This window comes from Sinocyclocheilus grahami, unplaced genomic scaffold, assembly GCF_001515645.1.
Source record: "Sinocyclocheilus grahami isolate Dianchi unplaced genomic scaffold, SAMN03320097.WGS_v1.1 scaffold17.1, whole genome shotgun sequence".
Taxonomy (NCBI): Eukaryota; Metazoa; Chordata; class Actinopteri; order Cypriniformes; family Cyprinidae; genus Sinocyclocheilus; species Sinocyclocheilus grahami.
Genome location: NW_015505196.1, coordinates 4,542,993 through 4,570,945, shown reverse-complemented (window position 1 = coordinate 4,570,945; position 27,953 = coordinate 4,542,993). Strand labels below are relative to the sequence as shown.

The 27,953-nt window shown below is 35.9% G+C and overlaps 1 protein-coding gene across 1 annotated transcript in view; it reads right to left on the bottom strand.

The window, feature by feature from the left end:
• Positions 1–21,082, bottom strand: part of LOC107552719 (neuromedin-K receptor-like) — a 29,515-nt gene extending 8,433 nt beyond the window's left edge. The window contains exons 1-3 of the mRNA XM_016234687.1: positions 20,647–21,082; positions 14,915–15,103; positions 14,096–14,246 (exon numbers count right to left, since the gene is read on the bottom strand). Of these exons, the coding sequence (XP_016090173.1) occupies positions 14,096–14,246; positions 14,915–15,103; positions 20,647–21,014 (708 nt within the window). The 5' untranslated portion in view covers positions 21,015–21,082. The remainder of the gene's footprint in view (positions 1–14,095; positions 14,247–14,914; positions 15,104–20,646) is intronic.
• Between the last annotated feature and the right edge of the window lie 6,871 nt (positions 21,083–27,953).

Here is a 27,953-nt window from a genome sequence, read left to right as displayed (position 1 = left end):
CAGAGAAATAGCCGTTTTAAATAGTGGCTCGTCCCTGGTCATTGCGTCACCTGCCAGTGACATCATAAACCTTCGATTTTCAGTTTTGTATTGTTTTTCTCCTTAGCCCAGGTAAGACGCCTCTGACGTTGTCTGTGGTTCAGGAGTGGCTTAACAAGAGGAATACGGCAACTGTAGCCAAATTCCTTGACACGTCTGTGTGTGGTGGCTCTTGATGCCTTGACCCCAGCCTCAGTCCATTCCTTGTGAAGTTCACTCAAATTCTTGAATCGATTTTGCTTAACAAAAGCTTTTATATGTTGTGCCTTTTATTAGACAGAAGATGACCGCACAGAGTAGCATTATAACTGAACTTTCAAATGTATCTAGTATGATAAAACAGCGCTGCTTTACCCCGGAAGGAGCGGAAGCGGTCGACTGTGGCATAATAAAATCTCCGCTGCTTTTGAGCCATGTGTCACGCTCGTTCAGCGGCCTCGTTTTGCTTCGACGGCTTTCCGCCTCACTGGACTTCATACTACGAAGATAATAAATCGTTAATACATTAGCTCATCCATGAATATGATTTCTGCCCGAGTCCCGTAGGATTGCATCGGCTGTGGCGATGAAGACCACAACTCTCATGATTCCACACTCAGTCACGGCATCATCAAACTACACCTTTGTTTCTTTGTTTGTTTTGAATACGCGCCCTCTAGCAGCGAAAACTTACATATTGTGCCTTTAATCGTGTCTACCAGTATATCACCCACCCCTACTTGGGGTTATATATTATGACATCAAAATGCTTTTACCATAGTGCATGATTTGTAAACTAATGCACATTGTCATTTGCATCACATTGCCAGCCAAATGCCATGGTTCAGTGAACATGTTTTTACATTATTAAGGTTTTTTTTGTATATAATTTTGCCAAAATGTTGCCATAGACAGGTTGTCCCAAACAATACCTATAGTTTTAAGCAGTTTACAAAAACGTCTATAAGAATGAAGTAAATATTACAGATAAATCCTTATGCGTCAATGAAGATTACCATATAGCAATCTGAGAATCATTTTCCCATATAATCTAACAGCTGCATCAGAACTAGAGATGCATGATTCCCAAATTAATCACTCTTTTGATCTAATGGGTCAAACGGGTTTGTAAAAATTAGGACAGTTCAACCATGCACTGAAAAATCTACAGCGGCTTCGCAAATAGTAATCGAAATAGCAACGGGACAGTTTGTAAGACAGAAAACAAAAAGAGTGCTGGAGGAGGAGGATATTTACCTATAATCCATTGTAGAAAACCAAACTTGCAAATGAATTATATTGATTGGCAATGGTGAAGAATCTCTTTATTCTGTGCACACTGAACTACTGCAGGTAAAGACAATTTACATCCATTTATATCCAAAACAACATTAAAAAGAGTATCAAAATATGAGCATACTTGATGGGCCTGTGCCCCAGTACCGATGAAAGACTAGAAACACCCTGCCTGAAACCACCTTATTTAATACAGGAAGTTTAAGGTGATTAATGTAGTTGTTTAGGCAACCAACCAATTGAGTTTGAAAATATATATATATATATAGCCCTATAGTATAGTTATATATGTATTATTATAAAAACTTTGTGGGGTGGCATTTATTAAAACAGAGACAGTCTTTCTGGATCAGCGTCTCGCGATGGGTGAGCAACCAAGATGTTTGCTCTCTGCAGCATGAGGTAGCAGAAATGGAGATTACTATGCAAGACTGTGTTTGGATGGACAAACAGGAGATGACCTTAAAGACACAATGATGCGGCGTGACTGCCTCTTTCTGTCTTTAACAATATACATTTATATACATTATTCCTAATTTAAAAAAAATACTTAATAAAATGTATAAAATATGTTTAAGGTGAGACAGGCAAAAACTGTTTTTCATGCACTGTTAAATTTTGTGATTTTGGGCTATGTGGCTTTTCACAAATTGTTTCAAACTAGTAGAAAGTAAACATCCAATACACTTTTAAGAGTTGCTTTTATTGCACTTTTTCTATTTGCGTCTGCAGACTTCAATTACAATACATATTTTTAAAGGCCGCTTTCTCAAAATGATTTTTTTTTCTCCTACACTAAGAAATCTCCACTTACTTACACCAGACTTTACAGTTTTATTTTATACAATTTCTGAAGATTTTTACAGAGCAATTTCTTATTTTCATTCCTAAAAAAATAGTGAAAATGTATTTATTTTATTTTATTTTTTTCTAGCTGTTGACCGTATTTTCAGAATTATGGAATGATACAAAGAAATATCTAAATTCCCCTTTGTAAAAACCTTTGACTCTAATATGTCAACACAATGTAACAAAAATTTTGTTTAGATTTCAGTTATGGAAATGTATGCAAGTTAGTGCACGTGTATTAGATAATGCCCTGTTTGCATATTTAAATATAATATTTCAGAAAACTTGTTTGCAAAAAATTTTTTTGCAATTCTTAATGTAATCAATCAATTGGGGAATCCCAATTATATATTATATATATTATATATTTTCCCCCCATATTCACATGTGGTGTCATGCCTTAAAAATAATAATTATAATTATGACTTAATTCTGGATATATTCTCTAAAAACTGTCTTATTTTTCTGCACAATTTTGAGGTAACTATAGGGTTTTATGGGTGGTAAAATAAGGAAGAAAGAAAATTATGATTTTTTGCTGTGTAGCTGTGAAAGTAAATATATTCCACATCACTGGCCTATATTAAAATTAATACATGATGCACATAACCCATACTGTAGAAACAACCAATAATAAACATCAATACTCACTGAGTAACTGAACTGCATGCTTTAACAAGCTGACAAATTTGACAGCGGGGTGTTGATTCACTTCAGACTGTTAGTAAGGCAAATAAACTCACTCTAGGCTTCAGCAGACACACTCACTCTCATCCTAATCAGTATTGATTCAGCCAACGATTGCTTGACAGAGGAATCATGGTATTCTTAAACAGAAGCATGTGAACTGAATTCACGTCGCCATTTACAATGCACTTATCAGTAACATCACTTTCTCTGGTGCATAGAATCAGGAGTTAGAAAGAGATCTATGCAATATTTATTGATAAAACTTAAATCACTGTTGTCAGAATATATCAATGCACAGGAGAAGGCCCATCACATCAATATATGTGTCAGAAAATTTGATAAAAGTTTATACCTCAAACAATGCACATTATAAACAGCTGATTTAACCTCACCAGTTATAGTCGCAACATGTTTTTCCTGTATATGTAATACCAGGATAATGTCACTCTGTTTAACACCACAGATTGTGTTGCTGTGCAACCTGTATTTAAAGGAATAATTCAGCCAAGAATAAAAATAGTCATCATTTACTTACGCCCATGTCCTTCCAGCCCCACATTATTTTCTTGCTTTTGTGAAACACAAAGGGATTTTGGTGAATAAATATCACACATTTTTCAATTCTGCATCATTGTACTGTATGGGACACAGCTGTATGCTGCTCTATTCTACAAATTATTATATTAACTGCAACTGAAAACTTTATAAAAGTAAAATGTAAGGTTGAAAGAAATTATATGTAAGAAAACATGAATTTAGCTTGTCATGATTTTCAGTTTTATTCTCTTTTGGCTTATTTTTTTGGCTTATTGAGTATACAAACCAAATCAAAATATAATAAATACTAACATAGCTGCATCCTCAATGTTGGTGGAGTCACATATTCAAAAAGAAGAAGAGTAACTACGTTCAGTACCTTCACACATAGACTTGCAAAACAGATCCGGCTGGGATGAGATGACAGAAAGGCTGTAACACTGCCCATTACGGTGCACTGATATATTCATTCCAGAAAACAGTGCTGGGATCATTTTGAATAGTTATTTAGAGAAAATGAAGCCTAGCCGAAAACAGCTCCTGCGGAGAAAATGGATCACAATCTGTCAGGGGCTGATTGTGCAGAATATTTGTGAATCTGTCTTGAGTGTCTCACTTTGCACTAGTGCTGTTTGCTGTAACCAGCCTGTAGATTGTGAAATATCTTATATTCAAAATGAAGGTATCAACAGTGATAAACTGCTGTTTTAATTAATTTACTTACTAATGTTCACATCTCAGATGAATGTAAAAACATATATACTTTTTCCATATGTACTAGCATAGGTGAGTTTTATTGACAGCAATAGCATAAAGGCTCCTCTGATTAGTAAACTGTCTAATCAGATTGGATTTTCAAATGATTCAACGTCAAATTAAATTCAATAATTTGTTTCCGGAAAAAGGCTAAAAGGAAGAAGAAATTTGATTTGCCTCCACACATATAAATAACCAGCTATTATTAAAGGTAACCTTTCCAACCAATTATCTTTCAGTATTAGGTAAAGAGAGAATAAATAGATACATATTTATTGAAATATATATAGGAGACAGTTTAAAGTATGTATATTAGTCAAATCATCAAATTTAAATTTTAGATGGTGCTTTTCTTTATGTGCAAATGGTTACAATTATGGTCCAGAAGCAGCTTTTGTTCTGATTTCCAGTGGAGGAGCCACAAAGCTAATATGAATGGAAATGGATTGTGATAGTATTGTGGCTCAGGCACTTAGCTCTCTGTTTTGGATGAGATAAGCAAAACTTCACAAGTGTGCTTTTGTGATTGCAGTTAACACACTATGGCAGCAGTCATTGTCTTCCAGCAGAGCTGGATTGATGCTTTGCACTCCAAAACTTTGATTACAATTATCCGCAGCACGCTCTAGAAATGTTAAATAGGTTTGAAACTGAATGCTTTCACATAAACTTTTAACAAATTCAATTGATCCACAGTGTCAGATGGTAAACACAAATGAGTACAAATACAAATACACGCACCAACAGTTACACTTGCTCTTCAAATGTAATTTGCTACAGAGCTTCTAAAAACCTTTATGTAGCCAAATTACTACCTACAACATCCTGTGTATGCTATGTGAAAGAATATTTGAATATATACAGTGGTGGCCAAAATTATTAGAACACTAGTATTTTCACCAGCTAAAAAACGTCTCTAGGTTACATATGTAACCATGGTTCCCCCCGAGGGTACGAGACGCTGCGTCGAAGTCGCTTTGGGAACGCCCTTGCGTGACCGCATTCTGAAGCACGTGTCAAAGACAGAAAGGCTGTGACACTGGCCGTTATGGTGCATTGATATATTCATTCCAGAAAATAGTGCTGGGATCATTTGAAGCCTAGCTGAAAACAGCTCCTGTGGAGAAAATGTATCACAATCTGTCAGGGGCTGATTGTGCAGAATATTTGTGAATCTGTCTTGAGTGTCTCACTTTGCACTAGTGCTGTTTGCTGTAACCAGCCTGTAGATTGTGAAATATCTTATATTCAAAATGAAGGTATCAACAGTGATAAACTGCTGTTTTAATTAATTTACTTACTAATGTTCACATCTCAGATGAATGTAAAAACATATATACTTTTTCCATATGTACTAGCATAGGTGAGTTTTATTGACAGCAATAGCATAAAGGCTCCTCTGATTAGTAAACTGTCTAATCAGATTGGATTTTCAAATGATTCAACGTCAAATTAAATTCAATAATTTGTTTCCGGAAAAAGGCTAAAAGGAAGAAGAAATTTGATTTGCCTCCACACATATAAATAACCAGCTATTATTAAAGGTAACCTTTCCAACCAATTATCTTTCAGTATTAGGTAAAGAGAGAATAAATAGATACATATTTATTGAAATATATATAGGAGACAGTTTAAAGTATGTATATTAGTCAAATCATCAAATTTAAATTTTAGATGGTGCTTTTCTTTATGTGCAAATGGTTACAATTATGGTCCAGAAGCAGCTTTTGTTCTGATTTCCAGTGGAGGAGCCACAAAGCTAATATGAATGGAAATGGATTGTGATAGTATTGTGGCTCAGGCACTTAGCTCTCTGTTTTGGATGAGATAAGCAAAACTTCACAAGTGTGCTTTTGTGATTGCAGTTAACACACTATGGCAGCAGTCATTGTCTTCCAGCAGAGCTGGATTGATGCTTTGCACTCCAAAACTTTGATTACAATTATCCGCAGCACGCTCTAGAAATGTTAAATAGGTTTGAAACTGAATGCTTTCACATAAACTTTTAACAAATTCAATTGATCCACAGTGTCAGATGGTAAACACAAATGAGTACAAATACAAATACACGCACCAACAGTTACACTTGCTCTTCAAATGTAATTTGCTACAGAGCTTCTAAAAACCTTTATGTAGCCAAATTACTACCTACAACATCCTGTGTATGCTATGTGAAAGAATATTTGAATATATACAGTGGTGGCCAAAATTATTAGAACACTAGTATTTTCACCAGCTAAAAAACGTCTCTAGGTTACATATGTAACCATGGTTCCCCCCGAGGGTACGAGACGCTGCGTCGAAGTCGCTTTGGGAACGCCCTTGCGTGACCGCATTCTGAAGCACGTGTCAAATCAGTCCAATGGAGTAGCGAGACATCACGAGCGGGGTGACGTAAGTACCAGAAATTATAAAAGCGCATCCGGCAGAGCGCAAACCAGCTTCTTGAGATGGCCTCGACCACCCACCTACTCATAGTCTGCTTGGTCGCCGGAGATCATTTCTTTGGCGGACCAAAACAAACAAAAAGCTGATCTGCCTTACTGGACAGAGCAGATTAAGCCTTTCTTGCCTACTTCCTGGAACGGAGGAGGACAGAATGCCTGAAGTACTATGGGCCCTGGTGAAGAAGTGGTATGAGGGGGAAGAAACCGCAGCGCGGGCTTCCAAACACTGAGAGAGAGCCGCGGATCTAGCGGGTGAGGACAGAGAAAAGGACGAGCCCGTCTCGGATCCCTCCGCTAAATCCACCCGCGATCCCCACGACAACAGTCTACACTGTGCCTCGGCAACAGTGGGACTGCTGCCAGCGGGACCATGAGCCTGGCCGCTTTCATCAAACACAGCCAGGCGAGAGCGGAGCATACGCAGCGAGAGTAACTCGCAGTGATGACAATCAGCTCCTCGAAAGCTGACCGTGCATGCTCCGCTCCCAAACAAATGACACACAAATCGTGTGTATCCCCCGCCGCCAGATATCGTGGGCAGGGAGGAACACAGCGTTTGTAATGCCGTTCGCTCGCCATAGACTTTTTCATGATTGTTTTTTATATATGCTTGTGCGGACAGACAACAGTAAATAGACAGACACATACACAGAGCGCTACTGAAGAGCAGAAGCTGGTTTGCGCTCTGCCGGATGCGCTTTTATACTTTCTGGTGCTTACGTCACCCCGCTCGTGACGTCTCGCTACTCCACTGGACTGATTTGACACGTGCTTCAGAACGAGGTCACGCAAGGGTGTTCCCAAAGCGACTTCGACGCAGCTCGAGTTCCTGAAGGGGAAATGGTTTTAAGTCAATTATTTCTGTCTTTTGCTGTAGTGTGTCAGTAGGAAATATCAGTTTACATTTCCAAACATTCAGTTGTAATAATCCAATGAGATTTTTGTTTGCACAAGGAGTCTGACAACAGCCAGTGCTCCACACAGAGATCTGATCTCATCATCATCAGTCTGTCTGGAATGACATGAAGAAACAGAACAAACTGAGACAGACTAAATCCAGAAGAACTGTGGCAACGTCTCCAAGATGCTTCAAGAGAACTACCTGCAACTATGTGCAAGTGCACCAAAGGCAAAAGCTGTTTTAAACTCAAAGGATGGTCACACCAAATTAATTGATAATTGATAAAGACAATCTATTTATGACATTATTTTTGATAGCATCTTATTTTACAGCATTTTTACACAAGTGCCTAAAACTTTTAACAGTACTGTAGCTTTGCAGGCAGTTCTCTTGAAGCATCTTGGAAACATTGCCACAGTTCTTCTGGATTTAGTCTGTCTCGGTTTGTTCTGTTTCTTCATGTCATTCCAGACAGACTGGATGATGGTGAGATCAGATCTCTGTGTGGAGCACTCCTTGTGCAAACAAAAATTAGCAATTAATGGCTAAATGAATGTTTGTAAATGTAAACTGATATTTCCTACTGACCCACTACAGCAAAAGATAGAAATAACTGACTTAAACCCATTTTTAGCTGGTGATAATACTAGTGTTCTAATTATTTTGGCCACCACTGTATATTTAAACAAAATATACAAAATATATATATCCACAAGAGGAGCATGGTCAATTTCTAAGCTAGAATTTGATATATAAAAATGGTGATATAAAAAATGTAGTTCTCATGGTAGTAGAAGGTCAATAGCTGAATGTTTCATTCTATCATTTTCATTGAACAGGGATTTTTTTTTTTTTAAAACATGAACTACCGCTGAAATACAAACAAACACCTTCCAAAAAAACAGAGAAAAACGTGCCTTGAGAAGTAAGTGAGGGCAGCCATTGTGACATGATCAGAGTCTGGCTCATCAACAGAGCCTCCTAATCCATAATCATCAGAGTAAAACTGGCAGGATCACTTTCCTCATGTTTAGATTAGAGTTAATACATGATTCTTGCAATTCAAAGTAAGCACCGCCTTGGTAATCCTGAAGGCAAATGAACCACTAGTGAGGTTTTCGACCCATGATGCCTAAATCTTACAAGCGAAGTCAAGTGCTGCGGCCTAAAGCTTTCAACAAATATGATAACATGTGAAGTTTTAATGACAACGTTTATACTTAGTAACAATGCATCCTGCTCTGGATTAAGATGATGTTAAAGTTAAAGGGATAGTACACCCAAAATGAAAATTCTGTTAATTATTCACCCTAATGTAATTTCAAACCTGTAAGACCTTCGTTCATCTTCGGAAACAAATTTATATATTTTTGATTAAATCTGAGAGCTTTTTGACCCTGCATAGACAACAATGCAACTGACACATTCAAGGCCCAGAAAGGTAGTAAGGGCATCATTAAAGTAGTCCATGTGGCATCAGTGGTTCAGCCGTAATATTATGAAGCTACAAGAATACTTTTTGTGCACAAAGAAAACAAAAATAACCACTTTATTCAACAATTTCTTCTCTTCCGTGTCAGTCTTCGACGAGCATTCACGAGAGTACCACGACATAGCTTCATAACATTACGGTTAAACCACTGATGTCACATGGACTATTTTAACAATGTCCTTACTACCTTTCTGGCAGTGTTGCCAACTTAGCGACTTTGTCGCTAGATTTAGTGACTTTCAGACCCCCTGGCGACTTTTTTCCAAAAAAGCGACTAGCAACAAATCTAGCGACTTCTTGGACAAACCTTAGCGAGTCTCTGTGGTAGCTGGTACTGACGCAATGGCGCAAGGTCAGCGCGCACACACCTCTCTCTCTGCGTCTGCTCTGTTCAGCGAGCGGCTGAGAGGAGCAGCGCCTTCAGTTAAAATAGATATTATGTTGCTTCTCTAATTTTACATGCAAATATAGCCGAAATCACAGCACAGGATTTTTGTGCAGATTAACGTCTTGGAAGGGAGAGCTGGTTATGTAGTCTTAAAGGGCCGCATTTCAGTCACTATTTCATATTTATTCTGTTGTCTGACAACAGAAATAGTAATATATATATAAATGAAAACAGTTTTATTGAGAATTTGGCTGCATTAAAATACAGTATGTGAGCACAGAGAGACAAACAAATGTAAAAGGCAACAGACGCGATGACGTCATGAATATGCTAATTAGTGTATGACGTCATCTGGCGACATTTAGCGACTTTTCAAACTGGCTTTAGCTACTTTCTATTGAAAGAAGTTGGCAACACTGCTTTCTGGACCTTGAACATGTCAGTTGTGTTGCTGTCTATGCAGGGTCAGAAAGCTCCCGGATTTCATAAAAAATATCTTAATTTGTGTTCAGAAGATGAACAAAGGCATTACGGGTTTGGAACGACATGAGGGTGAGTAATTAACAGAATTTTTATTTTGGGTGAACTATCCCTTTAAGAATCTTAGAATTCATTTTAGAAAACAAAATAAATGAAAATAAAGTAGAAAATACAATAAAATGAAATAGAAAATTGTAAAACAAAATAAAAATAAAATAAAATCTTTGCAGTTGACATATTAAATAAATATGCATGACAGAAATATGCATGCAGACAGTGTAATATAATGCAATTCATTTTGCAGCCACTGTAGATTACTCAGAGTAATCATGCTGTATTCAATTAGATTACAAAGAAAGGCACAGGCTACTTTAATCTGAAAGTACATTACATAAAGCTGATGTTCTTTTAACATATCCACACCATTTTGTGCTCCATTCATTCATGTAAAAAAAAATTGACTGCTTTTTCTGGTTTGTCAATGGCTACATAAAGCCCTCGAATAGATGAGTATTGGTCACCCGCCAGCTTCTCCAATCTTCTCAAAGAGTTAAATTTGAACTGACTATGAAAATGAAAATGCCCCCAGGCATAATTGAGAGTCTTCTAAAGGCTGAAAAGATGTTCATGTTTCTGAGTTCCATAATCACCGTTACACATCACATAAAGTGGGGGCATATGGAACGTGCAAGAGCTAACCAGCTCCAAATACACATATTCGGCTTGCCAGCTACTAATGGAAGAAAGATACATGATGAGGGACAGCCGTAGGGAGTGAGCAAGATGTAGCGCTGATTGAAATAGAGAGCCAGCACAATCGCAGCAGCCATTAATGAAACATATAACTGGCAGACTGAGCTCTGAATGCTATTGATTGGCATATAGAATATATAAAATGTCTATTGAACCAGTGAACGGCTGTATTCCAGGACTGAGCAAGTTTCGTCAAAGCCCTAACATTGGCTTGCAAGACCAGATTCAGCCCGAAAGCATGTTCTCTGTTGAGCTGCAATATTGTGCACACTTTGGAAAACTTCATTTTAAAACATCTTAAATAGTTCATCAATTGAGTGTGTCACATCATTTCCACTTAATGGACCATCTGGCTCTAATTAACTGATTTCTCCACTGGCTACACTTAGAGGTGCCTGCAGGATTCTCATCCATGATGCACAGAAGAATACATCAAGGTGGCACTAATGTATTTACACAAGAATCCCAACCTCGAGACAGAAGGGATCACACGCTCCAAATCTGATTCTGATGCAAATCGGAGAGAAAACAAATAGAGCTATGCTCGCTAAAACAACAGCAAATTTACGAAACCAAAGTCACTCAGAGCCGCTTTCCACATCAGTCTACACTCATTTGTCACTAGTCTACTAGAAAAGAAACCACAAAGCAACCTATTTGTTTTTCACTGATTTCAGTACATACTGTGAAAGAACAGGAAATTGGAAGCAGGCCTAAGCTTTCGTGTTTTCCCCCTAACTGGGAGTTTTTGATTACTTTTTCTTGATTGGTTTAACATTAGCTAAGTCAGAGAATGCTATAGATCAACCATACTAATTTGTTAAGTGCTTTTTTGAGCAAATGCCCCCAAGCTGACCACTACCGTGTCAAGGTTATCAAGAAAAATCTATTGCATTCAGTGCTAAGAACATGTCAATAAATGACTCAACCCCTATGAAAGGGAATTTATCAATCTAATTTCATGCTATATTTTCCATTTGAAATTAGTAATTATGAGATCTGAACATTTAATTTGAAATCTAAAAATGTAACATAAAAACAAAATTAAAATGATTTAATTTAGCATAAATGGACAAAGTCAAAAGTAAAATATACATATTTTCCCTTGAAAATTATTTCCCTTGACAAAAGTTTGCCTTTACTGGTCCTGTATGTTATCACTTTCATTACCAAGAAGTACAGACAAATTAGATTAGCCATTTAACACTTTAAGTACCGAGTTTAACAGCCAACATATCTGTCCATTCTACTTTGAAGGTTCTTTTTTCCCATTTTTTTTTATGTCACCATATGATACGGAAATGTAACATATGACATATACTGCCCTATATCAAGAGTGAATTCTTCAAGAGTGAAGAGTGTATTCTTATAGTGCTATCTATAAGAAGATAAAGATAAATATATATAAAATTAATATAATAACATGAAAAAATTAAATTCCCATAGTAACATTTTTATATTTTCATGTTAATATCTATATGAGGATTTGTGCATGATATGTAGCAACCATATATGCCAACAATATATCTTTATATGCAACTTTATTAAAACAACATATAATACAAAAAAAATATTTTTACATGTATATCTTTTATATTTACTTATATAATATCAACTTGATGGGTTTTAGGATGGATATACATGTACATGACATGATATGATATGTCCAAAACTGCATTACATTTACATGTACATAAACATAAACATAGTATGGGTTAGATATACATGCAAATATATGAAATTGTTCCAATTTCTAATATGTTTTATATTTAGACTTCATATGACAATATATTTCATATATGGAAATTTTATGTATATATGTGACCCTGGACCACAAAACCAGTCTTAAGTCGCTGGGGTATATTTGTAGCAATAGCCAAAAATACATTGTATGGGTCAAAATTATTGATTTTTCTTTGACGCCAAAAATCATTAGGATATTAAGAAAAGATCATGTTCCATGAAGATATTTTGTTTTGTTTTATTTCCTACTGTAAATATATTAAAACTTAATTTTTGATTAGTAATATGAATTGCTAAGAACTTCATTTGGACAACCTTAAAGGCAAATTTCTCAATATTTAGATTTTTTTTGTATCCTCAAGATTCCAGATTTTCAAATAGTTGTATCTCGGCCAAATATTGTCCTATCATAAACCATACATCAATGGAAAGCTTATTTATTCAGCTTTCAGATGATGTATAAATCTCAATTTTGATGACTGGTTTTCCAGCGTCACATATATTACATTTGTGTATGGGATCATTGACATGGGCTGAGGTGCAGCTGTATCAGCTGCTGTGACTCATCTCTTGTAAGACTGAAGATTTACATAGTCATGCTAGAGCTGTCAGTTTGTTAATCTACTTCATTTAGTGTAATGATCATGAATCATTAAACACATTTAATTAGGACCCCTGACCTGTACTACATGTGACACGCCTCCCAAATGACATATAATTAAAGCAGGTGGCACAGACTGAGTAGAGCTGTTCACACAAAACGCCATCTTACATTTAAAACATATTGTTAATAATGTGATAATTTTTCAGTATATCATGCAATCACTGTAATTATTTAGATTACTTTTTTAATTAATTGACAGCCCTAATAAAATAAATAAATAATTGATTGGATAAAACGTGATCAAATGAGTGCAATTAAACTCATGCTGACCTAGTTCATATTCAGTAAAGTAACAGCTGGTTTATGGACAAAAAAGGAAAGAAAAAAGATTAAACAAGTTTAAAAATGAAACACTCCAGTTTGGATATGGGTTGATGCCTGCTAACTGACAAAATGCTGAACTCACTGCTGAGTTTTGCGATTTCCTCAAAATCAGTGGATAAAAATGATTGACAGGCCAGATTCGGCCCGCAGGCTGCCAGTTGCTGCTATAATCTCCATAGCAGGAGCAAATATTAACATTTAATTAGTTTGACAAACATCTAGCCCATTTTTCCTTCACCATGGCTAGCAGTATTTGTGTAAAAAAATCAAAACCAACTAAAAGCCAGCTCTGCCTGGGTTTATCACTGTCTGCATCTCTTTGTCTATCCTTCTCTTTCATTGACTTCCTCCAACACGTGATCTAAATGACCTGTCAGACTACCCAGCCCTTTCCATTTTCTTTAGAGAACTTCCTTCTCTAATATCTTATTGATCCCACATGTAATGACCTATTAAATGTGAGTGTGTGGTGTGTTTACTCTGATGTTTGCGTGTGTTCCAGTCATTCCATCAGTTGAACACAACATCACTGTACATCTGAGCTCTACATCCAGGAACGTGGGATTAGTATTTAATGACCACTTCAATTGCACTGCCCAAACCTTGGACCATCTGATCTTACAGGTTTGTATTATAACATCTCTCCGTTCTCTTTTACTTTTCTGCATTTGTACTTCTGCTCCAGCTCAAAGGCTCTGGTGAGACAATGTTTTACAAGAGTCAATCTAAGAGACACTCAAGAACGTGAACTGCTTACCTTCCTTTTGGCTCGCAGTTGGCCCTGATAGTTGTCTGATGAGTCTCCAGGAATCTCTCCTCCCCAAAGCGTCAACCCGACAATAGTGTAGGTAATTGCCATGACCACCAGGGGCAGAACGTACACCAGCAATGCCACTATGATATGATACCTGTAACCAGAGACAGAGTAATATAGCACCTGTGCTGCCAGTGAAGATATAAACAGGGAGTCACTAACATTACTTATACAGTGTGTGATTCTTGCATTCTAAAATTAGATTTAATAGTTAATGTTGTTGTTAATAATAACATGACTAATAAAATAATTATTAATAACGTTAATTATAATGATTATGAATCGTCTTTATAATAATTAATAACAACTATAACTGTTATTGTTATTAATATTATTATTATTATTATTATTATTAACAACAACAACAACAGTGATACTAATTAATAATAATAATATCAATAATAGTAATAATTATAATAATAGCTGTTAATGATAATAAAAATAATAATACTTGTTTAACTATTGTTGTCGAATGATGATGTTAATTATTATAAATATTATTATAATTATTATTAGTAATAGTAGTAATATTAACAAATATTTTTGTAATTATTAGTATTAGGATTATTATTGTTGTTGATGATGAAACCACCACCACAACAACAACAATTACTATTATTATTATGTGTGAAAGGTGCTTTATTAATAATAATAATAATAATAATAAAACACCTTTCACACAAGATTGTACCTCAAAGTCCTTTACAAATAAACTTGGAGGAAGGGAAGAAAATTGTGCATGCATATTTAAAGAGCTCTCACATGAAAGGGTCCTCTGAAGGTCTCGGCCAGGCAACGTAGCAGAGAGTCCGCTTGGGTAATTTTTTGATGGTTGAAAAGAAACACAGAGGAAAGGCCAAAACCACAGCCAGCACCCAAATACACACAATGATCACCTTAGTGGCTGTGGCTGAGAGTCGTGGTTTCAGGGGATGGATGATAGCCATGTACCTGTACAACACAAACAAATGACTGTTCAATCTCACACCTCAGATACACGGCTTCAAATACCATCAATATGATAAAACATCAAAGACGCACCACAGTTGGGCAATTTTCAATTTGCAGGTTGTGTAATGATCTAATAGCTGATTGATAATGGGTCACATCAAAGAGACCAATCATAACTGTTGCTGCTGTATGTGTGAGCTAAATATTTATCTTGAATGCTATGGAAGAATTCAACCTGCCAGACGAATACATCATAACATAACAGTAATAAGAAGAACTGAACTTTTCACTCCAATTCTTAATTTTAACTACATGGAAACACTGACCAATCATATGCCATTGATTACTTGTGAACTCTGGACCATAATGTGAGGCTAAGCCTCCGTGGTTAACATATTCAAAATCATTCACGAGTGATAATAGGCCATTTGCTTTGTTAATGACTCACTCTTGTAAGCAGTGAATAACTTATTAGACAGCCAATTATACTCTGGGGCAGAGAAGGTTATTTCGGGATATGGACGACATGGATGTCAAAGCACTTATGTAGGCATCTTGGATAAATAAACAACAGGAAAGATGACAGAAAGGTACACTGTGTATTAGTTATAATAGTCACGAATATAAATCTCAGCATGTATCTAGTAAACACTCACAAACGTAGATTAATTAATATACTGCAATTAAAAACCGCTCATTAGGTCATGCTGTGATGTGTTACGTTGCCACATTCATACAAGCCAACACATGTGATGGATACAGTACAATCTGGCATCCCATTAAAGAAACTAATCCTGTTATTTATCAAATACTATTTAGCATAAATAAACAAATAAATAACATAGCATGAAAAGCAAGTTTTAAACATCACATTTTGGCTTTATTTGATTTTTTAAACTAGCTTTTCTGGTTAGATTATTTATTTACGCATGCATGCATGTACGCGCTTTCCAAAAAGCAATCATTCAGCCAACACAAATAAATAAATGAATAAACAAAATTGAATTAAATTCAATCTGAAATGAATCCAAATTTTTCTTTAATTTATTGAAAATCAAAGTTATCGATAAATACAAATACAGCTGAGCAACACCTGAGGCAATACATAAATACAGCAGATTTTAGAGTTTCATGCCTTATTTTGTACTCTATTCATGTCAAATCAGTCAGCTAAATAATATTGCATTGAAGTGTAATGCCACTGATGACAACATTTTTGAACTGACATTGAACCTAATGGCCTCCACTATTCTTTAAAAATGTTTCACATAACAGTTTCATTAAAGTTTCATAAACCAACAGAATGAGGTTTTGTCAGCAATGCCATCTCTCTGACAGTAAAATTAAACATTTATCGTACTGAAAATACTGTCTGGCCAAGTGATGTCAGCACAAATCTCACTTTCCTCCAAAAGCAGCAGTGCAAGCACACTGACCCACTGCAAATTCCTGCAGACGTCACAATTGCTTTGTATATAGTGACTGGCTACCAGCAAAACAACAGTAACAGCAAATGTGGGTTGTGAAAAATGTAGCCTGGAGCCACGAGCACTATGTGACATTTTGAGCACAGGGAATAAATGTGAAGAGCACTCAAGACTGAATCTGGTTTCTCTTATCTGTTATAATTTCCCTACTGCAGTAACTATGTCCTGGTTGCTAATGTATAGCCTACTGGCTGCAAAAAATAACACACATTTTGTTTTTGTTTTTATATTCCAAGGTCCACTTTATAGTATTAGTAACGGTTTATGGAACAAAATTAGTCATAATATAGCTTTCTATGACCATATTCCATTTTTCATCCCTCAGTATCCAATATCTTTGAAAAGCCTGCATTACACTGTGACAGGATCAGAAAATAACCCATGCTGAAAAGTGCAGCACGGACTGTTCATATCAGGCTGAAATTATTAGGGACCTTGAAAAAGGATATGCAAAAAAAAAAGTTAATGTCAAAGTCAAGTCAATCAAGTCATTTTTGCAGTTGAGTTTCAATAAATTGTCTAATGTTTTCATAGTAGTTTGGATTTGGAGTTAATTAGTAACTTGAGATTTAATCTTAAAACATCAATGAAACTTTGTTTTGCAAATGATAGGATATTTTTTATAGAATTTACTGTATTTCTGCTTTTACAGTAATAAAACAATGTTGATAAAAGCCTTGTAAATTACTACAGTTGCATCCTCAAAACAAGTCCACTTTTCAGAATAAATCAATATCAGGATTGTAATGCAAAGCAATTCAGCTCATCAACTGCCAACTCATATTTTAAGCATTTTAATCTTATACATATGGAAAACAAGAGAAAAAAATAGTCTATGTTATGTTGGCTGAATAATAGCTTATGTTATATCTGATTAACCTGACATTTTACTAGAAGTCATAGTTGAGGTCAACCTGTGACAGAAACCCAAGCTTCACAATATGAGCTTTGGGTATCAGTTCTAAACGTAATCAAAAGTTATGCTGCTTCCATCATTTTCACAAGTGCAAAGTGACAACTCCCTTTCTGACATGAGATCCACTGACAGGACACAGAAAAAGTCATAGATAGATTTTGACATTAGAGTGAAGTCTGTCAGACACAGCTACAGTATCTAGCTCTTGGACTCATTGTACAGCATTGCATAACTCTGAAAACTCATCTTAACTGCAGAACTCATACCGCTCATGATACAAGGGCCATAGATAGCATCAAAAATAATTTACCTAAGCAAGTACCCAGATATACTGAAATTTGCACACTGTGCCGAACTAATCATCCATATCTGGGAAGGTTACTGATGAAGTTCAAAAGTCCCATTTAATATGCATTATTTTCACATTATTTAGTTTGCGAGATTACAGTCTGAGTTGTCTAATTAGATGAAAAATAAGGAAATATCAGCAGGGTGCTGAGAGGAAAAGGATGATTAAAATGGCACAGCATGACATCTGAAAGGGGTGAGAGGGTGGCAATCTTCTCAAAAAAAGAAGGTACAAAAAAAGAAAAGAAAAAAATTATATATTTATTCAGCAAGGATGCATTAAATTGATCAAAAGTGAAAGTAAAAATATTTATAATGTTACAAAAAATAAGTTCAGTTCAATAACCTTTAAACAAAGAATCCTGAAAAATTAGTTTCCACAAAAAAAAAAAAACAGCAAAAACTGTTTTCAACTTTCATAATAATAAGAACAACCATTATTAATAATTTAGCACCAAATCAGCATTAGAATTTTTCTGAAGGATCGTGTGACACTGAAGACTGGAGTAATTGCTGCTGAAAATCCAGCTTTGCCATTAACAAATAAATTACATTTTTAAAATATATTAAAATATAAAACCTTATTTTGTAAGATTACTTACTATTTTCAAAATATTTCAAAATCATACTGTTTTTACTGTGTTTGGTTAAATAATGCAGGCTTGATGAGTATAAGAGACTTTCAAAATCATTTAAAAATCCTTTTTTAATCATCCTTTCCAAATCTATCACTGTCCTCTAAGCCAAGGTACAAAAGCTAAAAGGTACATATTAGTACCTTTTGAAAGGGTGCCATCTCAGTGACAGTATCTTACCTTCTAGGTGCAAGCATATTATGCATCCTAAAATCCTGGGCAGGGGGGGGGAAACTTGTAACTTTTAGGACTTATAAATTCAAAGTTACTCAAAAGTTCAAAAGCAGTGCTTATGGCAAAATAACTTGACTCAGACAGCACTGAGACTCTCTGAAATATTCAGCATTCAGTACCTTGCGGCTTCTATCCTACAAATCTCCCATCAATTGCACTCATTCACATTAGTTTGGATTGTTCTTTTAAATCATTCGATTTCAAAGAACTGCATCTGATCAGAGATAAAAAAAGAATCAAGATAAATGAGTGCTAGCCATAGAAGCACTAGCTCTCCGTTAGTGCTAAATGCAAACTAGTTGTCTGTTTGTCTCATTGTTCAGTGAGAGTCAATTAATTTACTATTGAATTGGTACGGATTCATTTCACTACTCAATATGGCCAGGCTAAATAACTTTTATGGTGCACAGTAAAAAAGCTTCAAACGTTGAAGGATGATCAGTGTACGAAGAGAGGCATGACAGTGAAACGTGAATGTGGAGGCTAATTGCTTTGAAGCTACTTGATAAGCACAATTTTAAGACTCTTGCAAGCACTTATTTTACACAATAGTATTTAGACATCATGTGATCTCAACATGGCAGTCTCCACGAGCTACCCAGTCATCAATAATCATCAATAATCTGAGTGTATCTTCACTGTGACAAATTCTCAACTGCTTGTCAACCTTACATTTTTAAAGAATACCACTGATTCATCATCAAAAAGGATTCAATTCAATTTTGAGCTTTTCAATTCAGGCTAAGAATTATACAATAAATTATATTCATGATGCTTATGATTTCAATTGAACTGTGTGATGTCCATGTATAGAATGAATGTGCATCTGCACCTGCAAAAATGCCCCCTGAAGGTGCTGTAAATAAACACAGATCCACAATAATTGCGCAGCCATTCACTTCAAGTCAAGCATTCTGCTATGAGTAGGAAGGACTGCCTGAGGCACTTTTCCCAGTTAAGAAAAATGACAGGCACATGGAGCACAACAAACAAACTAATATTAGCATACAAATAACACATAAATGACGGTTTAAATCAGCCTTAACTAAATCTGTAAAATATATAAAATCCATGTCAGAACAGATTTAAAATACACATAGAACTCTTTAGAACTAACAAAAGGGAGAATCTGGGGGGGGGGCATAACAATTGGCTTTGAAAGGTAATCATTTAAAGGCAATGGTGTCAAAACTAACCAATTATTGCATCGCTACATGTGACATCCCTAAACCAACCATTGTGGAAAATATTAATAAAATGACATGCCATAACATTAACGTTGCAAATTGCAATAAATATAAAAAGCACTGAATTTCTCTTCTATGAAACGTTTTCAATTTCTGAATTACAAAATATTATTTAATGTATTTATTATACATTATTAATATTATTATTATCATCATCATCAGTATTTCTGTCAAATATTTTGGGGTTGTATTTATTTACTTATTTATTAGAAAATTAGTTTTACATATTCTTAATACATAAACTTGTCTGTCAAATCAAAGTCAGTTAATCAACATGGAAGCCATTTTGTCGTCATGTGACAAAAAGAAAAACAGAGAGGACTTTCAATTTAATTATTCCAAAAAAATAAAACATAAAAAAGAACATAAATATATATTTACATTTATTTTTAATCGATGGTTATACCACATTTTAGAGTCAATTTGTGAACTTTTTTTAGAACAACTATTTTCTTCATTCATTCATTTATTCATTTACCAATATTAAAAATAAGATTGCATTTCTAAAAACAACAACAACAAAAAACTTTAGGCCCATTGCGATTGTGTTGCAGGGTTTAGTGTATCTGATCCTCCACTTCAGACACTGAATGAATGAGAGCATGCATTAAACACGACATCCATCGAGTTATCGAGTTCTCACAGATATTTAACGTTATCTTCACATGTACTCTACCTGTCGACTGCTATTGCGCTCATTGAGTAAATGCTGGCAAACACGGAGGTGACGGGGAAAAAGTTGTGAAATTTACAGTAGGCTTCTCCAAAATACCAGTCACCGTGCGTGGCATAAACAAAATTAATCAAAGTGTTGAAGGCGGCCATCGATGCGTCTGAAAACGCCAGGTTGAGCAGAAAGTAATTGGTGACGGTTCGCATCCGCTTGTGAGCCAGAATGATCCACATGACGATCAGATTCCCGCACACCGCGGTCGCCAGGATGGAGCTGTACGCCACAGACCAGAGCGCGACGCGCCACGGCGGCTGCACGAACTGGTTTGTAAAGTTCCCCGTTAGGTTAGATCCGTTCTGTGGCGGTGCCATGGCGAAAATGTCCAGAAATCTTCTGATGTAAAATATCTCAAGTGGACTGGAGACCGCGCACGATGCACACTGTTCCAAACGCGCACGAGAGAGTCTTGTGCTCAAGCGGAAAACGGCAACATGTCACTTATAAATGGTCGGTCTGGTGAGAATCGATGCAAAATGGACCGACTGAAGAATTGTGTAGTCTTCTCTATCGATAAGTAAAGCGCTTCTGAGTTCTTAAATGCGCGTGATTGTCTCTTGACTCCTGTTGAACGCAGCCACGAGCGCAACACACTCTGTAGTCAGATGCAGTGCCATGCACACTGTGACAACTGGTCTAACTAGTGCCACTGGGAGAGAAAGTGATCGATTGATTCATGGTTTAGAGTTAAAGTACAGACAAGGACAAATTGGACTGAATCCTGAATCGAATCAATGGGTAAAATACATTTATGAAACATGTCAAAGCCCAGTAGTTCAGGAGAAGAAGAAAAAAATGTTATAGTATTATAACATTTATTATTATAACCCCCAGAACATTTTATAGTGTTAAGTTAGATATATATTTAATCACATAAGGATCATGGAACATTTGTGCATTAATGCAGCATTAAAGATCTCGACATGCAGTTGCCTCAACAAAAAGAGGCTCCTGTGTTTCTTGGTGCGCACACATCATGGATAAATTGCAGTCGACATGCAACAATTTATTAACCACATCATGCCATTGTCATATTGGTTGCTCATGGTGCTGCAGTAAGAGACAATCATTTTCATACTTCTCACAATGAAAGAACCAAAACCAAAATTATATAATGTACACATTATATCAAACTAGACAGTTTAAACAAACGCACTGGTTAAGCTGTCAGTCACCATCTTCATGGCAGTCATTTTATGAATTAGTTTTATTTCCTAAAGCCTGAGCTGAATGAAATTCAGTATGCAATTCTTTGTGCACATATTGTAACCTTGGGAGAAATGTAAAATACGGCTGGGGCAATGAGACTGGTTTACAGAGCAACTGCGGCTGAAAGTGATGCACATTTGATGGTTATCATCACAATATTTGAGGATTGTTAGAAATGCAATGCATGTTCTCTCTGCACATAGCAGTGCAAAATGGCAAATTGTTATACAGTAAATTACAAACTTCAATAAGATCACAAACAGCCTAAAATGCAAGGAAAAGCAATATAATAAGGCCTAACACTGGGAAAGTATATCATTCTTAAAATGTGTTTAACAGTCTCTTAAATAAGATTGAGTGGCATTATTGCAATTGCAGGGCATTTTGAGCTTTTATTTTACTTAGCAGATGTTCATGCTAATGAAACAAATCTGGAGGAAATACATATTCATTATCCATAAGATTCCTGCTAACCATCACCTGCATTCATTTAATCAGTTTAGCTTATTATGTTGTTTTGCAGTCAAATTAATAATTTTAGCATAAATACACACCTTAGACAAGATTTAATCAGTATTTAATTCCATGACACTGGAATTAATATATACAGTATATATATATATATATATTATTTCCAGTCTACATCTTCTACATCACAGCTTTCAAATCAAATATGTACAGGAATTTTTATATAATAAAATTATATAACCACTAATATAATAACAGCAAGGTTTATAACAACATGAGGGTCAGTATTAATCACAGTTTATAAATCAAATAATTTTTATTTTGGGTGAACTTCCTGCAAGCTGAACCTGTTGGCATCACTAGAGATAGAATGTTTTTAACAGAGGTGGGGGCAAGTCACACATGTTCAAGTCTCAAGCAAGTCTCCCGGTTCCTTCAAATCCCTGGATTCGTTCAGTATTGCTTAGAGACGCGCGTAACTCTTAAACTGTGGGCTGAACGGAACTAAATATCGTATGTTATAAATATAAGAACTCATACTAGGGCCATTTTGACAACATATCTTGGATTTTGGGTGCAAGAGAAACATCACTAATCGATAAAACACTGTAGTTTCCGTGGTACAATTCCATATATTGATTTGCAAAGATGCTTAACACTAAAGCACTGTTGAGAGGCAAACGCCAGTGAATCTAAAGTTTGACATCGTTAATTAATTACAAACATGAGATTAATCATTTATAATCACTTTAATTTAATGACAGACTTAAGCTGAATTTTAAGACCAATGCTGTTTTCAACGATCGAACAAGCTTACATACCTTTCCTTTTTGAAGTGCCGACGTCCTGGCTTTGTAAATGCATACAGCAAATGCATACAGTTTCAAAGTGTTTATCCAAACATCTCGGGAGATTCTCTTGCTCCCTGTATTTGGCGCACTGTTCCTGACTGTGCTCGTGCAGTGTCATGAACTGCGCAGACTCGGATCACTTCTGCCACTGGTTCAGTGGCTTGCCTTTTGTTTACCAAATTATGTCGCAATGATTTATAATAATAATTAGAGTTGTTATAAAGTCAAGTCCTGCCGAGTCATGAAGGTCAAATCAAGTCAAGTCTCAAGTCACTGGATCTCAAGTCCAAGTCAAGTCAAGTCATTTTCTTTATTTAGTCAAGCAAGTCACAAGTCCTTAAATTTGCGACTCGAGTCAGACTCGAGTCAAGTCATGTGACTCGAGTCCCCCACCTCTGGTTTTTAATGCTAATAATCAATGTCTCTTAAGCAAAGATTTATTTGGCTGTTGAGAATCAAATGTCAAAGCTGACATTAAACAGAATGACTACTGTGTTTTCAAACATTTGGGGCAAGGGAAAAAAATTTTGCATTGCAAATGTATTATGTTTTGCCTTCCTTAAAAATTATCAGTAAAATATGGATTCATCGTTTGATGAATACTGTACATGATCTGATTCTGAAAAGTGTTATATTGTGAGATATTAGTGGATTCTGAAATATATACAAATTATGCGCTTCATGCCAAAATACAACAGCTTTTTCCTCCACTCGCTTAGAAAGCATGATAAATGACGACATGTAAAAATTAAATTAACCTTGTGTTCTACATATTTCATCTAGACAACCAAACAACAAAATTCAGTAAATTATCCTGATAAGAGTTTCCTTAAAATCATGGCTCAGATGTTTTTCCACATCATAAACACCACTGACAGAGCAACATGCTTATCACATTCTACCAAAGGGTGAGCTTGGTGGTTCATTAGATCTCATTCCGCTTGAGGTGATACCGAAAACATGCTGTGCTGTTCTGGAAAAGCCATTGATAGATACATGGAGTACAAGGTCAGAGTTTACTCTCCAAGCCTTAATAAAAGATAAGGAGAGCCCACCAGACTATAAATTCCAGCAGAAGCTTCAAAAAAGACACCTCAACTGTCATTCTTTCAGTGTCAGTGCATATGGAGGATAAGAATGATCAAATCAGTAAGTAAGCCCTGAGATTTGTAGCTCCAAGAAATATTCAATTGACAGTGAATTGCCGAGTTCCCAAGGTGAAAAATGATACAAAAACTGCTCAGGAAAATGAGCAAGCAATGTCTTTATGTGAAACTGAGGACTGAGTCTCAAATTGCTGGAGAAAATGTGGGGTTTTTTTTCGGTGGTGTGATGAAGTGCAAAGTTGCTCAGATCTTACATATACGTAAGTGTGTGTATACATGCATGAACTGCATTTCTTGTGTATTTTTTGAATAAATTACCTCCAGAACTTTACATCAGCTTGACTCCCTTGGCACCCAATTGTTTACATCCAACACATCTGTTGAATGTTAAAATGCAGAACATGCACATGGAGCATGGGCATCAGTCAGTCAAATATTTAAAAATTGATGATGAAGGTTGCCAGTCATGAACTGCGGAGAGACCTCGACATCAATCCACATCACATAATGTCTTCACTGTTCTAATGACGGCAGAGATGTATAGGTAAAATGAGCTTCTATATGGAGAGTCACCGCAAAGCTTTCCTCCAAAAAGTCTCGCCTCCTTTCGATTATCACATCAACATGTCACATTTGTAAAAGCCCGGGAGGAAATAAACAACTAGCCTCATGGGCTTCACCTGCCACCATCTCTGACATAGCCTCAGGTCACTCAGAGCCATAACCAATATACACACACAATCCCATGAGCTTCTTCTGCCAGAGTGTGGAGAGAAAACAACTCTACATTAGTATCCAAATGAAAACAAAGCACAGCCCAAAATTTATTTGTCAAATGTGCACAATTTGTCAAACGTACAGTACATCCAACCAAGAGGGAACATAATTTTTTGTATTATAAAGGTAGTTTTCAGCTTGAAAAAAAAATCAGTATTTCTTGTTTACTTGAAAATGGGGTAACTGAATGTAAGTGTTGCACATCTAAACTCCTTTGGACTAAACCTTTCAGAAATCGATGGAAAAGTGATTGCTAGACTGAGATGGTGCATTACTGTAAGAAGTGATTTGAAGACATTTCAATCCTGACTGTCAATGTCACAAACGTGAAGTGTAAATAAGTGTCTGTGTTAAAAAAGAAAAAAAAAGTTACATTTTCTTGATAGTACGCATCAATAGCAAGGCTTGAGAATCTGAGGCTATATGTTGAGTAGTCCCTCAGGCCCAATTCTTGCTTTCAATTCTATCAGTCAATTCTATCAGTCATACACAAATATTTCCTATCTGCCAATGTTCATTTAATGTCAAGTCTTTTGGGCATTATCGACTCCCTTACAATGTAGTTCAATGACCCTTTAACTTCAGCTAATGAGGTGTTCAATACTCTCCTAGCAGTCTTACACAGCACATTCTGCAGCTAGGGGTCTAAAACAAGTTTAATATTAATGAAGCATTCATGAACGTCCAACATAAGCCTATGAATCAAAAGGTGACTTAAGTCATAACCTTGAATACATACACATGTGTGAACAAATCAAGGTTTTCTGAGCCTCAACACAGATTTTGAATAGCATTACAATATCAGCCTTGGATTCATGACATGAGAATAAGTTGACTGGTCAGACACTTGGGTTTGACGCTGAAACTCGAGTTGGGTACCTTGTTAAGCTTTCCTGTCAATCATGTTTGACTGACAGAGACAGTTTTCAGACAGTAGTACTGACTCAAACTTCCATTTTTCCCTTGAAATATTAAAAAAAAAAATCATTTATATTATAATTCTGCTAAATTATGATTTGGTAAAGCAGTGTTTAGAATAAATTATTTTACCACAGGCTTTGTCACATGACCTTAGTTCATGGTAATCATGGTAATATCATTGCTGTATATGGAATGTCAGAGAGCTCTCAGATTCCATCAAAAATATCTTTATTTGTGTTCCGAAGATAAACAAAGGTCTTACGGACATGAGGGTGAGTAATTAATGACAGAATTTTTTGGGGTGAACTATCCCTTTAATAAACTCCTAATTTGCTGCTTATTAATAGTTAGTAATGTAGTAAAGTTTAGGTATTGGGTAGGATTAGGGATGAAGAATATGGTCATGCAGAATATGTGCTTTATAAGGCTAAGTTAATAATAGGCATGCTAATAAGCAAATGGTGAGAATTGGTCCCTATAAAGTGTTACCCATTCAGCTTTTAGAATTTTGATATTGTATTGCTCCAATTAAAAAAGAAATAAAATGTAAAATATCAGATAAAAGTAAAAACAATTAGGTCACACTCAATTCCAATATCCATGAATTAAAGCAATAGTCCTGAAACTGGCTGAACATTTTGGAGAACCTCTAGGTATCTATATCAAGTGCCTCAAGGCTTTCCCTTTATGATGGGGTTGCTGTCTTTAGAGCTCTTGAAGGAAAATATGGGATCCACTTTGTTCCTCCGAAAAGTGGCATTTTTCAAAGGGTGCCTGGAGGTTCTCTAGTGGGTTCTTCAACAGTGCACCAATGTGTGTCCTGTTTTTACATGGTATTAAAGGGATAGTTCACCCAAAAATTGAAATTCTGTCATCATTTACTCACCCTCCATTTATTCCAAATCTGTTTGAGTTTCTTTCTTCTGCTGAACACAAAAGAATATATTTTGAAGAATGTGGATAACCAAACAGTTGACGGTAGCCCTAGTATTTTTTTTCCATACTATGGAAGTCAATGGCTAGTGTCAACTGAGTGAAACCAATACAGGCTTGGAACAACTTGAGGGTGAGTAAATGATGACAGAATTTTCATTTTTGGGAGAACTATCCCTTTAACATCATTTTAGACTATACAATTACAAGAGGTCAGGCAAGACACTAATAATCACTAATAACGAATGCGGTACTGATATACAGTATAGTGCATCTTTATGTTGATAAAGCACAAACTAATGAACTGACAGAGATTAAAACCCTTGTTTTAGCACAGTTTCTTTTCTTCTGTTCAGGATGCATCAGGCCATATAAGCGTGTAAGTGGCATTTGAGAAACCCTGAATGGTGTCTCTTTTCATTTTCACAGTGGTTAAGGAAGCAAAAATGGCACATTCACATAAGCAATCAAGCTGTTTCTCTGTCCAAGACTATAACGTAGACAGAAAAAAAGTCAGTAGATACGGGGGCACAGATGGAGTCAGCTCAAAAAGGTTGTTTCATTTCCCTCCAAACAAATCTGTCTGAATGGGCTCCATGCTGTTGTCTATGATTTATGCAAGATCACACAGGTTCATTTGGTTTAAAGGAAGCACATTTCTTGTTTTGCCAGCTTACCTGGTAAAAGGAAGTCAAAGAATAATGTAAAAGGAAATAGGAAAGAATTGCTCATGTCTTCTCAAATTCTGTCCCTCAGTCAGGTCACAAGATTTAATACTGTCTAAAGTAACATTTTAGAAGGTGAAGTACGCTGTCAGCAATGTCCTGTAACAAAGGAAATGATGCGCTTCAGACAGGGCTGAGCGATTTTATTTGAAACCAACTGCTACATTTTCCTCCACAGTACAATTATAAGCCTGCAAAAAGAAAAGTTGGTTATAAACCAAGTCTTGTCCATCACTATGCTTTTAAAAAAGCTTTTTAAGCCA